Genomic DNA, 15,967 nt, shown 5'->3' with positions numbered 1-15,967 from the left:
ATCAGCCCCTGACGTGCTTGGTTGCTTGGTAGCAGACAGGCACATTTTTAATTATATATTAAAATATGCTAAAGAGCATAAAACTGCGTGACTAATATGTGTGTATCAAGAAAGGCACATGACAGCAGCAAAATTGCTTCAGTGTCTGATAAAAAGTGCCTCTGCCAGGCTTGTCATCAAAAGATCAAGGGAAAGGGGTGGAAAGCATTATTAATAAAACAGTGACTTTTTAAAATACCCCTCATTGTTTGAGGTGCATTTTTTTTTAATGTCTAGCATGAATTTAATTTTTTTCCATTTATTCAGCTTTGATTTAGTTCCTGCTTTTTCAAACCTAAGATCTCTGCTTATTCTCTTATGATGCATTACTCCAAAGAGAAAGGCAGAAAGTCCCAGCTGAGTCCTTGAAGTGTAAGTTCTTTATGGATTTGTTTGAACAAAACTACTTAAGTGGTCAGAGAATAAGAAATTATATTATTATTTACAAGTGCTGAAGTGATTTCTTTTGCAACAACCTGCTCTATAAACTGCTTTTCAATAGGGAAAAAAAGAAGAGAAATATTAATAAAGTCCCAACCCAAACCCAGTCTGTGATTCTGTGGTTCTGGAATGCACACAGGAGTATCTAAGCAGCAATCACTCGTGCCCAGTGAACTCAGTGTACTCAGTGTAAAATGAGAATCACAGCAAAGGTCTTGAAGACATTAAAAGACTTAGTTTAAATGTATTTGAAGTGGCTGAAGAAACAGTGCTGAACACAAGAGCAATGCCTGCTGAACACGACACAGCACCTCCTCCCCCTGGAGCTGATACCTGCTGTGAATTACACACTGCACTCAGAGAAAAGAACCTGCAAATGATGGAATCAGTGAATCACAGCTCGCCTTGGAGCAGGGGGATTGCTGCACTGGGATGGGGTGCAGGAACTGAGCCTGGTGGGTCTGTGCTGGGAAGGACACAGCCCCACAAGGGTGTGCTGTTCCCCACTCTTTTGATTCAAGTCTAACTCCTGCACACTCACAGCACACAGGAGGAAAGCCAGAGGGAGCAGGGAGCTCTGGAGAGGCACTGCTGAACAGCAAGAGAGCAGGCAAAGGGTTTGAGCAGGAGCAGAGCCCCAGAGCTGTGCCCCATCCACCAAACCCTGCTTTGGCTGGTCCTCAGTATGCACATCAACAACCCCATGGTGACATATATAAACAATCTATATGTACATGCTTTGCATGTAAATATTGCATATAAATATTTTTATGCCCTGGCCCTTCCTGCTGACCTCGTTTCCTTGCCCAGCTCTTGGACAGCACTACCACAAAAGGGTCTGTCACAGGAATCATCACATCCCTCTGGAATGCCAGAGCTGTTAAGAGCATCACTCCCAAAATCTGAGCTGGGAAAGGAGCAGTTTCAAGGAAGGGTAAGCCTCAGGTCACAGGCAAAGACAACAGTGTTGCTCAGTGCACTCACATCTGACTTGTGAGGCAGTATCCTATCAAGCCTCATTGATTTTAATAACTCAGCAACACTTTTTCAAGCCATTCCCCTGTGATTTTAAACAAGTGTATTTACAAGGAGCTGGAGCAAGAGTGTAGGACAACTTTCAGGGTTGGGACATCCCAGACTGAGCAAAAGGAGCTGAACTCACCAAGGCAGAGCCATCACCACCTCACTCACCTGCTGGGCATCCAGGAGTCCTGGAAGGAAAGGACAAGGAGGTGACAGGGTGGCAGTGTCCTGCTGTGCACCACACCACACAGCTGGGCCCTGCAGCATCCTCCAGCTTGGCCACAGGGATTCCCAGCAGAATTCCACACCAGGCACAGCTGCACTTACTGTTAAAGTCCACTTTCTTACCCTGCACTGAAATTTTCAGCTTGTCCAGTGCAACTGAAAAGGTTTCTAAGAAGAATTGCCACCAACCCTTTACTGACACAGAGGTACTGCCCACAGCCAATATCCCCATGATGGGTGCTCTTCTGTTCTTCCTGCTCCTCCTGGGTTCTCCAAGCCAGCCAAAACCTTGAGGTGCTGTCACCCACAGCAAGAAATTCACTCCAAGCTGACCACAAAAAAAAAAAAAAAAACCAAACCAAAAAACCAAAAACAACTGACCACCAGAAGCAAAGTCAAAATATATCTAAGAACTCAAATTTAAAATAGGAATTATATCCTAGGCTGCTAATAAATAGATTTTCAAACGCAGTACTACTACATCCTAATACTATACTTAATTTCTAAAGAAATTACATCACAAAACCTGCTGGAAACACTCATGAGCTTTTACTCAAGTACCTTCTACAACAAGGGAGTGGGGCTGTTCAGCTGCAGTTCTAGTAGAGTCAGGCATTTTTTGTTGGGTTGGCTTTTAAATTGAGCTAGTAATTTTAAATCAAACTGAATTAGGTATTTTCTACTCTAATAGGTATCAGACTTTCAAGACACTGGTCATATTCAATACTTCTGTTTATACTCAGGGTTCAAGCCCCCTGAGACAACACTCAATAACCTCCAATGCTGCTGCAAGAAAGGTCCACAGAGAGCAGGGACTCAATTCTGTCAACACAGAAAGCTGTTGAACAAAAAATACAAAAGGGATGAGAGAAACAGAGACAGAGAAAAATAATGAAGAAGTGAAGACACAACAAGACTGCAGCTGGCTCCTCACCAGCAGAAGCCAGGAGCAGCTGTTTGCATGTTGGCTGAGAGGGGGTTTGGGAGCAGAGAGGGGACAGGGATCCCCCCATGCCCAGGTGTGCAGAAGGGGGTGAGGTGCTCCTGTGTGGGACTGCTGGGGACAGGGGAGCATGCAGGAGTGACAGCAGGGAAAAGGGGAGCCCATGACCACACAGGGCACCTGATGAGCTGCAAGGAGCAGGAGGGGAGGGAGGAAAATGTCAAGAGCCCATGGGAGGGGAGAAAGGCAATGACATTTTCCCATATTTTACTCCTTACCCTGTTTTATTCCTTACTCTGGACCACAAGCTCTGGGTTTCTCCACTTTGGCATGCATTTGCAAACCCAGGTGGAGTCTGTCTGCAGCTTCATTCCCCTGTGTGATTGCCACACAAACACAACTGGACAGCTCTGGTGGAACCAAGGATGCCAGCCAACACCAGGTCAGGGACACAGACACATCCATGGCCAAGTCACAGACACAGAAACGCTGCAGGGACTTCAAAGTCACAGAGAAACAAGATCCACTCACATGGAAAACGAGTGACTAACACAGATGTATGTGAAAAACCAAATGCTTTAATCCATCTATCAAGAACAACAGTTCAAATTATTTCATTGGATACATTAATATTGATCCATAATTTACAGTGCTATGGACCATACACAAATTATTGCTGCAGTCAACAGCAGATGAATATCAACATTACAGTACCAAGCATCATAGCAAGAGGCAGTAATTAATGTCACTTTTTCAAGAAATATAGGTATTTATACTATTATCAACATCAGCTTCCCCCCCCAGTGCATTTTATGTCAAACAACATAAATGTAAGTGCATTATTTTGTGCTTTGTGCTTTCCTTAATGTACCTTCTTTTTGCTTTTACAGGTTGTAAGAGTTAAATATTGCTTTGTAGGCCAAAAGCAGTAAGGAAGAACTTCATGGTACTCTGCATGTCCCTGCCTGCTGCACGGCTTTGGCAAAGTGAGAATTGGTCGGTTCCCCACCCAGGGAAGCCAGCGCTGCCCAGCGTCACACTCGTCACCAGCCTGGGCAACAACTCGTGTCCATCTCACTGCACCTAGTCCATGCCACACCTGCCTGTGGCTGCAGCCTCTGGCCTGGCCACCAGCCCCTGCTGAAGGTCACAGCCATGCCCTCCACTGTGCTCAAACAGGCAAAGGCACCTCCCGTTAGCACCCACTGGGGTCTGTGTCCCCTAGAGGTGTCCCCAGGGCAGTGTCACCATTCCAAGGGTGGGCAGGCTCAGAGGAGGGCTGTAACCTAAGGAAACATGGGGGGAAGAGTGAGCAGGGCATGGCCAAGTTATGTGTTACCCCAGAAAACACAAGGTATAGGAGCACACAACACAGCTGCTGCAGCCACAGAGACTTCTGCCAAGGAATCCAGCTCTTGATGGAATGGTTGGCCTTGAATCCTAACTCACCTCCACACAGCATGTAAAATCAGAAGTCATGGTTGTCAGCAAGTACCAGTGGTTTTACATAGGCTTGAAAAATATTCATATACCACAGTCTAGACTTGAATTTCTGAATGCCCAGGGCAGGCACCAAACCAAAAGCCTCACTCAATACATTCAGTGGTTCTCAGTTACTACACTCCAGCATGCACACCCTGATTTGTTGTGCCAACGCTGCAGAGCTGTCCCATTTTCTGGGGAAGGGCAACACAGCCCTGTGTTATAACTACAAGCGTTTTCTACAACCCTGACTTTCCTACCTGTCACCCCAGCCAAAGAGCAGCACCAGAAGCCTGTACCCCCACAGCTGACTCAGAGCTATGGCACAGCTGCCCTGCAGGACTGGGGGCAGCTCCTGCCCCAGACCATGGTGAGCACAGCACATCCTGCAGCCTCCTGGGTCCTGCCTGGGCCAGAGCTTCTCTACCCTAGGAAAGACACGTTCCCAAAAGCTGTCTGGGGTGAGGGGGAGAGGCATCATTACAACCCAACTCCAGCTCCTCCTTCAAAAACTAAAAAAGAAAGGGAAAAAAGCCACAACCCCGCGGTTGCATCAACGCTAACACATGGCTGGCGGCTCAAGCGGGAAGGGAGGGCTGGACACAGCCACGGGAAGAGTGACAGGAACACACAGCCCGAGTTCCACAGCCCCACTGAGCTGAGCCTCTGTGCTGGGAGCACAGGGACACCAGGAGCCCTCCCCTGGGAGAGGGCTCAGCCATGGGAACTCCCATCACCATCCCCGGCCACCCCGTCCTACCCAGTTCACATTTGGTTTCTGAACCTGCTGAGCCCAAGGGTTCCTTGGAAAGCTGGCCAAACTGGCACTCAAGTTACTCACCGTTGCACTCATCCTATGTAATTTCCAGTGTAGCACAAAGGAGAAAGGGAAGCTCTGGTTTCTATCTGTAGGCACCATGCTACACTCAAGGCCCTGTACACCACCACCCAAAGCTCTGTCTATGCCACACTTCAGTCAGTGCTAGTCGAGGAAGACTACAACTAGAGTTTAAGGCACTTCATTCTGAACGAGCTACGCCTGCCAGTCAGCTGTAGGCTGGAGAATTCCATTCCCTCCGTCTAGCTCGGAACTCCACCTGTCACCTCCGTGGAACACCTAGGCTGATATAATACAAGGAAAACTACCGTTATTGCATAGGACTACACTGGAGTAGATAATGCACCGAACTACTTTTACAACATGGTTGCATGTTAAAAATTAATAACATTGTTATCAAGTAACAGTTATTTGCAGATACAGTAATTTACTCTTTTTTTTTTTTGTTGTTTTTTTTTTTTTACTCTTATGTCAGCCTCAGTGCTGAAATAGAACACGAATTGCTCTAACGGGTATATTAACTACATAGTTATGTTTCCAAGCATATTACTACTTTTTTTCTGTATCACTAAAAATAAATATGTAAGTTCAGTTTCTCTACAGAGTTGTTTTATTACCTAATCTAAATTTTTACTCTACCTTAAATGCGTTTAAAAACATTTTCAAAGTGAGACTGTAATATACAAAATATTCTCAAAATCTCTCTTAAAACACAGAACCCTGCATAAAAGCTTCCTTTCAAGTGTTTACAAAGAACGCAGAAAACTTCCAATGAGTTTTAAAAATGTCAAAAAATCGCTGCAATATTAAGAGGCAAAAATCTTACAAATGAAATACAAATAAATTTAAAACAAAAAGTTGAGGATAACTAAGGAATCCATGCAAATCAAAAGAAACTGTACAATGCAATTAAAAAAAAAAAATAAAGCCAATTAGATATGTACAACATAATGTGCCCAGCTGATAATATGAATCTTTTTTTTTTTTTTGTCCAAAGGGTGTATTCCCAACTTACAGTGCTCCTGCTTGGTTTGCCATTGGCAAAGCCATCCATGTGTGTCACAAAGCAAAATAAAAATTTAAGAGGAAAAACTTGAACCATGATCAAAAGGAAAACCCAAATCAGCTCAGAGTAAAATTAAACAACACTCTGAGACACTCACATCTCCCTGCAGTTTCAGCAACAGCATTTTATATCACAATCAACACAATCAGGATGTCTTAACACTTGGGTTCAGTTTGTTTTCTGAGTGAAGTCGGGTGGGTACTTTCCCTAAACACTTGTCATGTAAGACCAACATTTGAAGGACACTGTATCTTTAAGGCAGCACTATTCAATTAATACAATTACAAATTGGACTTTTTGTTGTTGTTGTTGTTTCTTTACATTCTTAAACTTTACATTTTGTTTCCAAGTAAATAGGTTGCATTTACAATCCTACAATTGCCCCCTCCCCCCCTGTAGAAACAGACTCTTCATCTGTAATTCTATTGCTTTGAGTAGATTTGACCAGTTCAAAGTTCTTGGCGAATCCAGTTCACAGATTCTGTACATATGCTGTACAATATATTGGAGGCATTGGTAGTTTTAAAATAGAATATACAAGTTTCTTCACAAAAATTCTAAAAAAAATCCTATATATATAATATATACACACACGCACACACACTGATGAAGCACAGGGGAAAAAAAAAAAAAAAAATCAAAAAAATTCTACAAAAGGTAAATCATTTCATCTACTGATCAAGAACCAAAGCAGTTTCTGAAAGGTGTGCCAACAGATGCTAACAAGCATGGTCAGTGTCCTCCATGCTCACGCTGCTCCTCCTGCTACTCGTCTTGGACGCCCCGGGAGACACGGAGGAGAGCAGGGGGTCAGTCACTCCCACGGGGGACAGGGTATCGTCCATCAGGATATCTTCCAGCTTGGAGCCCATTTTGGCAGGAGCCCCGAAGGTGCCAGCGGGGTCGGGCACGCTGCCCAGGCTGTCGCTGAAGCTGATGGTGCCGTCGGTGAGGTCCAGGGTGGTGGTGCACGACAGCTCGCTGTGGTGTGCCATCATCTCCTGGCTGCAGTTGTCCAGCACAGGCTCCTGTTTGATGACCCTGTTGACCATGTCAGGGGAGCAAAGGCCTGTTGATGGGACAAGGGACAGTCCGTGTGCTCGGGCTTGCATCTCCAGTTCCTGGGAAGGAGAATAAGGGGTAAATTTAAAATCTGGAAGTAAAATCTGTCATCTTGTGCTCGTCTTGCAGCTTCCAGTTTCCTTCTCCTGTACACATTTCCTCCCTTTCCCATAGTGACAAGTGCTTGTACCTTGCACACTCCAGCCCTGCAGATTTTCACCTGAACAGCAGAGTCTCAAAGAGCTGGGTGAACCATCCCACACAGGCCCTTCACACTCCTCCTCAGCACCTACAGAGCCAAAACCCAGCACCCTGCAGCACAGACATGTTCCCCTCAGGCTTCTTCTCAAACCAGTGCCAGGATAGGCAGGTTTGGCATCAGGTAGGGTGAGGAAAACATTTAAAAATAGAGGGGGGGAAAAAAAATAGCAGAAGCATGTGTTTAGTAATTTTTAAAAAGTTGTATGTGAAGGCACAGCATGTCTATGTGATCCTTATCAATCCTTGTTGAGGCTCTGGAGGGGACATTTCTCACCCTGCAAGTCTGGCAGAGCAGCAAGAGGTCAATCAAAACTGAGCAACAACACTATTCCTGTGCAGAAAAATCACAAGGAAGTCACAGGAAGGTTTCAGACTTCACACAGAGCCAAGATTCTTCAAATTTCCATGGAAAATTTAGATCCCACCTTCACATTTAATCATACAGAAATGCTATCTCACAAATACATCAGTAAAAGAGATGTTTTGCTTCTACTTCTGCATTATATTAGGCAATCACTATCTCTGTTGTGATTGTGCTGTTTCTGGATATTCCTGTCACTGGAGCTGATTATTACTCTTTTCCATTATCTCCAGGCTAAAATAAGCTTGTAATGGCACACTGCAAGATCAGAGGCAAAGGTGGAATGAGCAAGCACTTCTTCCATCAGCTAACACGCCAGAATCAGGAGTTCCTTATTCCACGCTTAATCAGAACCAACACAAAAAGGGAAAATACACACTTGAGGTTATTTGCTGCCAGATGTATTGCCTGTTATTCCAGGGTCTGGGTTTTATGGTATTTTGATTGAAGGAGCCAGAGCAGATGGGTAATACAAAGCAAGATGAAAGATGTTTGAAAAGTGATCTCATTTAGCTTTGAAACACCACAGCTTGATACTGCTCTGCAAAAGGCTTGTGTGTTTTTATCATCTCATTCTAGCAGCAGATTGCTCAACCAAGTACAAAACTGTGCTGGGGCTCAGCTTGGCCTGTTCTATTTTAAAGCTGTTTATTTCCACACTTGACTCTCAGGTATTTGCAGCTTCATTATCTCCCTGGTGGATTAGCTGGGCTGTTGAGGGGTCTCTGGCAGGGCATAGCTGCATGCAGAGCTCAGCTGTTTGTGCTGCAGGGGAGCAGCAACATGAGGATATCTGTGGTATTGCTGTCTCCATGTTAGGTGTTCTTACACCCAATTCTGGTACACTTCTTTAATTATCCTTCTATGAAGGGGGGTGGCTATCCAGAAAAAAACCCTGTGTTGGCTTCAAGGTTAAGATTTCCTATCCAGTTTGAGGTGAAGACAAAGGAATTAGTTAGAGAAATTGAGTTTTCACCCTTAAATTTATGTGTAGCTCAGAACACTGGGAACCTGGATGAATCTAACAAGGCAACAACCCACAGAGAAAACATATTCATGCCACCTACTGCTTTTCAGTGCTGAGGAGAACTTGTACAGTCCTACAGACTTCAAGCAGCAGGAAAGACTCCCAAAGAGCTGAACTTAATTTCATGACTACCAACAACTACGTGATACATGAAGTCCCAGTGCCTTAGGCCCAGCAAACAGAAGAATGTATTACTGTATAAACCTTTTTGATGGTATGGTTATGAACTAGAGTTGGCCGTGGTAGAACAAAAAACAGACCACTCATAAGTGCTTTTACCAGAGTCTTAGGATTCTTTTTTTTTTTTTTTAAACTGAGATATCTTTGGCTTTTCCTGGAAAAATCTCTGCAGGCATCTCAGCACTGATCACTGTTCATTTAAACGCTGGTTCCTTCTAACCCGCACCCCACTAAGTCACCAATATCTACAACCACACGTTACAACACAAGAGCACAGGCAGCTCATTTCTCAGCAAACCTGTATTCTGAGCAGCAGGTGCCTGTTGGCATGTTCCAGCTTCTTCTGCCTGTTCTCCAGCTCCTTGGTGCGCTGCTGCTCCCTCTGCAGCTTGCGGATGTAATCCACCGACGCCTTCAGGATCGTCCCCTTGTTCCAGCGCATGTCACTGGGGGCAGCACAAAACCACAAGGTAAGGCTCTGTCCCACAGCTGTTCCCTTCACACCTGCACCTCTGCCTGCACTTTGTAACACCCAGCTGCTGTTTACTCTGTTTGTGGATACAGAGGGTTTGCAGCGCACTGGAGGGGGCTGGAGCACGGCCCTGGGGAAGCAACTGCTTCAGAGAGAGAGAGGCTGCTGCATCACATCTCACATCATCTTATTTCCTCTAAACGGGCAAAAAACATCTTACTGCAGGCTGTCACTGCAAAGATGCCCCTGTCTTGCAGGTTGGTACTGAGGCATATTGTTTTGCTGGCCTTGGAAGAGGCTGTAGAGCCTCTCTGCAGAGTAGCTGTGCCTCAAAATACTGGAAAATCCCCCCAGAATCATCACATTAATTCAGATTTAAGTGGACTTTCAAACTCCAGAGCAAGGAAGGCTCCTTGCTACTGAATCAGCATTGGGGAAGTGTAAATACAAGCTAAAAGCAGTAAAATCATTGTAAAATTATCGTAAAGAACAGCTGGGAAATTGCAACAAACACTGACAAATTATCAGTGAACAAGCACAGAGCTACACTCCTTATTTTCCTTCTTTTTTCCCTTGGAGGGAAGGGGAATGTGATGGCTTCCCAGATAAACTGCCCTCCATTTCCACTGAAACAGGGACCAGTTCTATCTTGTCAAGCTGCAACATCTAATTAATTAAAATAGTCATTTAGCAAGACATGCAGCCATCTAAGCAGCCAGAGCAGCATAAGGTTTCCCATCCTCTGCCTCTGGTAAGGCAGTCAATCACTCCCAGCACCAAACCCAGGCTTTGAGACACAAAATCATCAAATTAACACAAACACATGCAGGTTCCAACAGGGGAAAAATGAACTCCAGAAAAAATCTTCCAAAAATATAATGGAGCCTTTCAAGAATTTCTACCATCACAGAGGGCTTAGAGCAAGTAGAAAACAGGAACTTTTGGGGGGTGTTTAGGTTCTTGTTCTCCCCTGGGATTGTTTTTCCTCCTCCCTCCCACAGTCTCCCTGGGCATGCTGTACTTACGGGTCATTTGACTTGGGTATCAAGGTGCCCAGTTCTTTTATACGATCATTAATATTAAATCTTCTCCTTCGTTCAACTTCAGAAAAAAAAAACAGCACAAGAGTTACAAGTAATATTCACACTTCATTACAATTTATCAAGTGTTTTATCAAAGATTTCCTTAAGCACCACTGAAATGTTTGCCTGAAGCTTAAAATCCAGTGATGATTTATTTTTCTCTCCTACACATGGACACACAAAGACAGAAGTTCTGTCTGTACTGTAAATTTTGGGATTGCTGAAGTTGCAGAGTTTAACTGAGACTAAAAATCAGAATGACTGAGAAGCAAATATTTTTCTAGGGGTAAGCATCACAAACAAATTAAGAGAAAAATATTTAAATGCTCAAGGAAATCCCAAGACAGAAAAAGGGACAAAATGCACTCTTTTTTAAAGCAATCCTTCATTTCCAACACTTTGAGGATACAAAAGTCCAATTTAAATAACAATTTTCCTGCATTACATTTTCATGCTATGGAAAAGGCTTCTGAGTGGCTTAAGGCATGAAACAATTCCTTTTTTCTACTACTATAAAGTATAAAAAGGTAAGTTATGAATCCTTTAAATCGTAAGACGCTCATTATTTTAAAATCCTTTTTTGAAATTTGGAAATACGGGTTCATTTCAAAAATGAGATTTATAAAATTGCTGTACTGAGGATCTATATTGTTGTTTAAAGTCACAAATTTGACATATCTAATCTAAGAAAATTAAAATTAAAAAAGTAAAATTGTGCAAGGTGGATCTTACAACAGTTAAAAAGCAATTGGGTCACATGTTGAACTCAGCAATTCCATTGATAACAATCACTCATTCACTTGGTTTATTGACAATAAATAAAAATAGATTTAAATTTCAACAGTAGATTTAAGGAAACATTTCAGAAGAATTTGAGATATCTGATCTACAAGCATAACAATGATCTAGTGCTTTATACTATGTGCAGTACCTAACTCAGATTGAAAAGATCAGTATTTGAACAGACAATGCCCACAATCATTCCAAGAATTGGTGCAAAATGTGAGGAACCAAAACTTACTCAAGTTGTGATTGTCTTTCTTTTGCCTCTCCTTAGCCAACGCTCTTGCTTCTGACTCTGTAGGAAAAATACATGCTGTGCATGTGAATGAGGTAATTAGAATGAAAATAATCCAATCCCAGCCTGTGAAATACCTGCACAGGAAGCCTGATGGCTGTTTGTCACACCAGTCATTACCCCATTCCAAGGAGTAAGAAGGGTTTGAGGATGCCAAAACACAAGGCTGGGGCTGAGCTTCACCTCTGCACCTGTGGAGCATCTCTTCCCACACTTCCCACCATGGGAATGTTTCCCACGGAGGCCCTGACTCAGCAAGGTATTTAAGGACAACAAAGTGCTGAAATCCAGCACACCTTCTCCCAGGGGAGCTGAGCCAGAGGAACAGCATGCTGATGGCATTGCTGCCAGCTCAGGATGTGACACAGGCAGCACTCAGAGGCTCTGCTCACCCAAATTAAGGCTACATCCTTCTGTGGCACGTGCACACACATCACCACAACACTCAAGGGACAACTTAAGTGACCTGTTAAAAATAGTGTATTTTCCAGCTACACCAACTGTTCCTATTATATGGAAAAAAAAAGGTGAAAAATTCAACACCTTTCTTAGCGATAAAGTTGAGAACAATGGTTCTTGCTTAGGGAAAGGCAGAAAGAAAAGTAATGGCAGCCATGCTGTACAGAGAGAACAGAACTTGTCTCCTCAATGCAGAACTGCCCTTCACCTTGCTCCACATTCTTATTATCTATTTTTATTATTCTATTATTGCTATTATATTCTAGGATTATATCATTATTAATTTCAGCATGCAATAATTCAGGCAACAGCACAACAAAATTTCTTCTTTTCAGTTCTTATTTGGTCCTAAGCTTCTCAAGCAATTTTAAGTATTTTATCTTTGCTGTACTTAAAAGGTGAGGTCATTAATCCTTGCCCCCTTGCAGTCAAATCCCCAAAGTGCAAGCACTTTGCAGTTCCACAGTAAATCAGTGAGGAGCAATGAGTGCATCATCTTGTATCACAAATTACATTTTGAAAACAATCCCTCACTGTAGCCAATAAGTTTCTTTCCTCTATTGTTTTATTTTGATCAGAAAAAAACTCTGTACCATATAAACATTAAATTTATTTCAGTCTTGTTTTGATATTTGATGCATCAAGGACTTCCATAAGACCACTTCACTCACAATTTCCCCTCTCCTTCTGCCTTCCTTGCTTGAACCTGCAGCAAATCCACCATTCTGAACATCCAAGTTGGGCTGAGTTTGCAGCCTACAGCCCCTGAAACTTTCAGTACTTGGGGCAACAAAACTGCAATGCAGGACTTTGAGTAGCTCTCCTCCCTTCTCACCCTCCTCTTACACAGTTCCATTTCTGTACAAGCTTTGATTTTCTTTCCAGCAGCCACAAATCATTGTGTGCTCTGTGTCTTTTTTTGGTGCTGAGTTCAAATTCTTTGCTGTCCTATAAATGCAAATATCTGCTCTGCTGCCTCACAGAGGTGGCATTTCCTCCTGGCCTATTGAAACTGCTCTGCTTAAACTAATTCCTACCCAGAACCTGCTTTGCAACTGAGTCAGCCTGTGAGTTTTCACAACAGAAACCCAGAAAGATGACAGGTGAGAAAGAAACCAGGCCCCTACCCTAGTGCATGGTGAGTGACTCTGCTGGGCTTAAGAACAGGCATTTCTGGGCATGAATATGGTTTTGCCATCAGTTCTAGAGTGGATCTCCATTTGTTCAGCCTAGACATAACCATACCTTTTACATCTACCCTATGTGAGGTTATACCCTTCCAAGTGAGCAGGAATAAAACATGCCTGCAAATATGAAACTTATTACTTGTTTCAATCTTCCTCCTGTACACATCTGCTTGAGAAAAAGAGTTTTTTAAGTGTCCCACTCTCCTGCCCCTGCCTCCCACAGCTTGCTCAGAGCATTGCTGCAGGAACTGGCATTAAAAAAAATTTAAGGAACACTTCATTTCCATCTTAATTTAGTAATGCATATTCATTGAATCACAGAATGGCTTGGGTAGGAAGGGACTTTAAAGATCATCAAATTCCAATCCCCCAAGTGCCTAATTTTACATTTTCAAGGATCTACATGTCCAGACTTCACATTATAGTGGGTTATTTGTTCATTACTTGAAGTAAAGCCCCAATGTGCATCATGCCTTGACGTGAATCCCACAGATACTCCCGATGTGAAGGTGTTAAAGTTTGGTGTTGAAAGATCAATCAGTAAGCCCAAACTAGAAAACAGCTCTGGAAAAGATGCATGGAAGCTTCCTGGAACACAACACATTGCAGGTGTGACTGTAACAATTAAGGACTTTATATGAACTTGTGACAGTGAACACATATGTACCCACACATGAACACAGAAACTGTTCACCCATACATTCTTTTTCACAACAGAAATTATGTTCAGTATCACCTGAATTCAAAACAATGATACCATTACTCCAAGGTGGTATTTCAGATGTATTTACCTGTGAGCTCCCTTTTTATATTAGGAAGATTAGCTGGACATGAGTTGCTGATGTTTAGTCCTGGAGGAGGCATGCTTTGGTTGCCATAAAGGTCAATCAAATTGCCAGACACAGGCAACTGGAAAAGATAAACAAGGAAAAGGATCATTTGGTTTGACTTTATGAATGCCTTTGTACACAAGAACAGAGTCAGGATGTGCTAAGTAATCTGTGCCCTTTTCCATGTGCAAACAGAGCCTGCAAGAAGGTCAGCAAAATCCACAGATATTCATGGGCATGAGGGATAAAACATCTACACTGGGAAAATTCTGTTCTCTCTCCTCAAAAAGTATGCAGACTTAAAATATTAAGAGGTAATAAAAGAGGTAAAATGCTGATGATACTGCTGCACTGCTGCTCCTTATTTTTCACTAAAACTATTATATCTATAACCCTTAAACTTCTCTCACATCTGAAAAAGCCTACAGAACTCTCCCAGAGAACCCCCCCCCCTTTTCCAGGGATACGTGAGTGGAAGTACTTTACAAGTTGTCACATGCTGGAGGAAGAACACTGTATTAATTAATCACATTTTTCATGTGATTTGAAAGCTACCTACACAAAAAACATTTCAGTTTACTTTGTTTTTTTGCCTTACATAACAAGAATGAGCACCAGTAGGAGGGAGATTATTTTTTACAGTAAGTTTCCTCAATTACTTGTTCACTCTGCTGTGTTTATTTAGGTATTTAAACAAGTAGTTTTATACAGAAATAGGACAGCATTTCAGCAATATCTATCAAATCTATCCCTTTATATTGAAACATATTTAAAGAAGCTTGTAATTATCCTGAGTGGATTATTTTACCCATCTCTTATTTGGTTTTGAAAAGACAGGTATAAAACACTCTGGTATCTTATCTGAGTGGCAGCACTTCTTATCATCACTGCTGCAAAGAAAACCAATCCCTCCAAGACACTGATCCTGCAGAGATTAGAGTAGGTATTAACTTTACACCCATGTAAATAATGCTGGTGAATACAATGCAGTGAGTCACAGCCAGGACTATTAAACTCCTACTGATGGGCCTTGCCAGACTGGGACCTAAGAAAATTGCTCTGCCATATGGAAGCAGATGAAACAGGAGGTGATATGTAAAGTACCACCAGCTAGAAGCCATGCAGATAGTTGTGGAGAACAGATAATGGCCAACAATAAAACCAAAGTCCCCTGATGCAAACTTTAAGAGACAGAAGAATAAAAATCACTGAATTCTCATTATGAGTCAGACTTATTGTAAAAAAAAGGAAAAAAAAAAAGAAAAGAAAAGGGAAGATCTAATAATGCTAATAATGCTGGTTGTGACCTGTCCACACCAGTGCCAGGGTGACCACCCAAACCCACTGCTCTACAAGGCTGACCCCTGTGTCCCTGGATCCCCCAAACACATCCCTGACACTGACACAGAGCGTCACACGCCCTTCTGACTTGGGTGTGCTCGTCCTGCTCATGCTCCTCAGCAAAGGGAGAGCACAAAGACCCTGTTTGTAGCCCAAGGACTTGAAGTTCATAACCAGACATGTGAAATCTAATCAGGAACTTTAGGGAATTTAGAAAGAAAAAAGAATACTTTTTGTTAGAGAACTTAAAACTGGTATCTCAAAGCCTGGGTAAAGCAGCCAGGTTGTAATGAAATGTGGAGAACACCGAGCTGCTTTCCTTACTGCAACATGGACCCTGATTGTTACAACAGTTTGTGAGTGATTTTTCTTCCCCAAAGGTGTCAATCAGTGAGCCAGATTTCCATGTCAATAAACAGGACAAGTGTGAGCAATGATGACAAAAGGGGACAGAGAAGACAGGCAGCAACTGCTGAAGGTGCACATGTGCACAGCTCTTAAAGGCTCCCACAGGGATGCTTATCAGGGAAATTCACATTAAAGGGAGGGAAATGCCAACAATCTCCACTT

At 42.8% G+C, this 15,967-nt stretch overlaps 1 protein-coding gene across 11 annotated transcripts in view; it reads right to left on the bottom strand.

The window, feature by feature from the left end:
• Positions 1 to 3,229: 3,229 nt before the first annotated feature.
• Positions 3,230 to 15,967, bottom strand: part of MITF (melanocyte inducing transcription factor) — a 97,105-nt gene continuing 84,367 nt past the window's right edge. For 7 of the 11 annotated variants that reach the window (XM_079317443.1, XM_079317449.1, XM_079317452.1 and 4 more), the window contains 5 exons: positions 14,018 to 14,135; positions 11,524 to 11,598; positions 10,446 to 10,521; positions 9,247 to 9,394; positions 3,230 to 7,178 (listed from right to left, as the gene is read on the bottom strand). In XM_079317443.1, coding sequence (XP_079173569.1) covers positions 6,777 to 7,178; positions 9,247 to 9,394; positions 10,446 to 10,521; positions 11,524 to 11,598; positions 14,018 to 14,135 — 819 coding nt within the window. In that variant the 3' untranslated portion in view covers positions 3,230 to 6,776. The remainder of the gene's footprint in view (positions 7,179 to 9,246; positions 9,395 to 10,445; positions 10,522 to 11,523; positions 11,599 to 14,017; positions 14,136 to 15,967) is intronic. The other 4 variants (XM_079317446.1, XM_079317450.1, XM_079317453.1 and 1 more) reach the window with 1 other exon arrangement.

The sequence above is a fragment of the Erithacus rubecula genome (genome assembly GCF_903797595.1).
Source record: "Erithacus rubecula genome assembly, chromosome: 13".
Taxonomy (NCBI): Eukaryota; Metazoa; Chordata; class Aves; order Passeriformes; family Muscicapidae; genus Erithacus; species Erithacus rubecula.
Note: the sequence above shows the minus strand (reverse complement) of the source record. Positions and strands in the feature narration are given on the sequence as shown.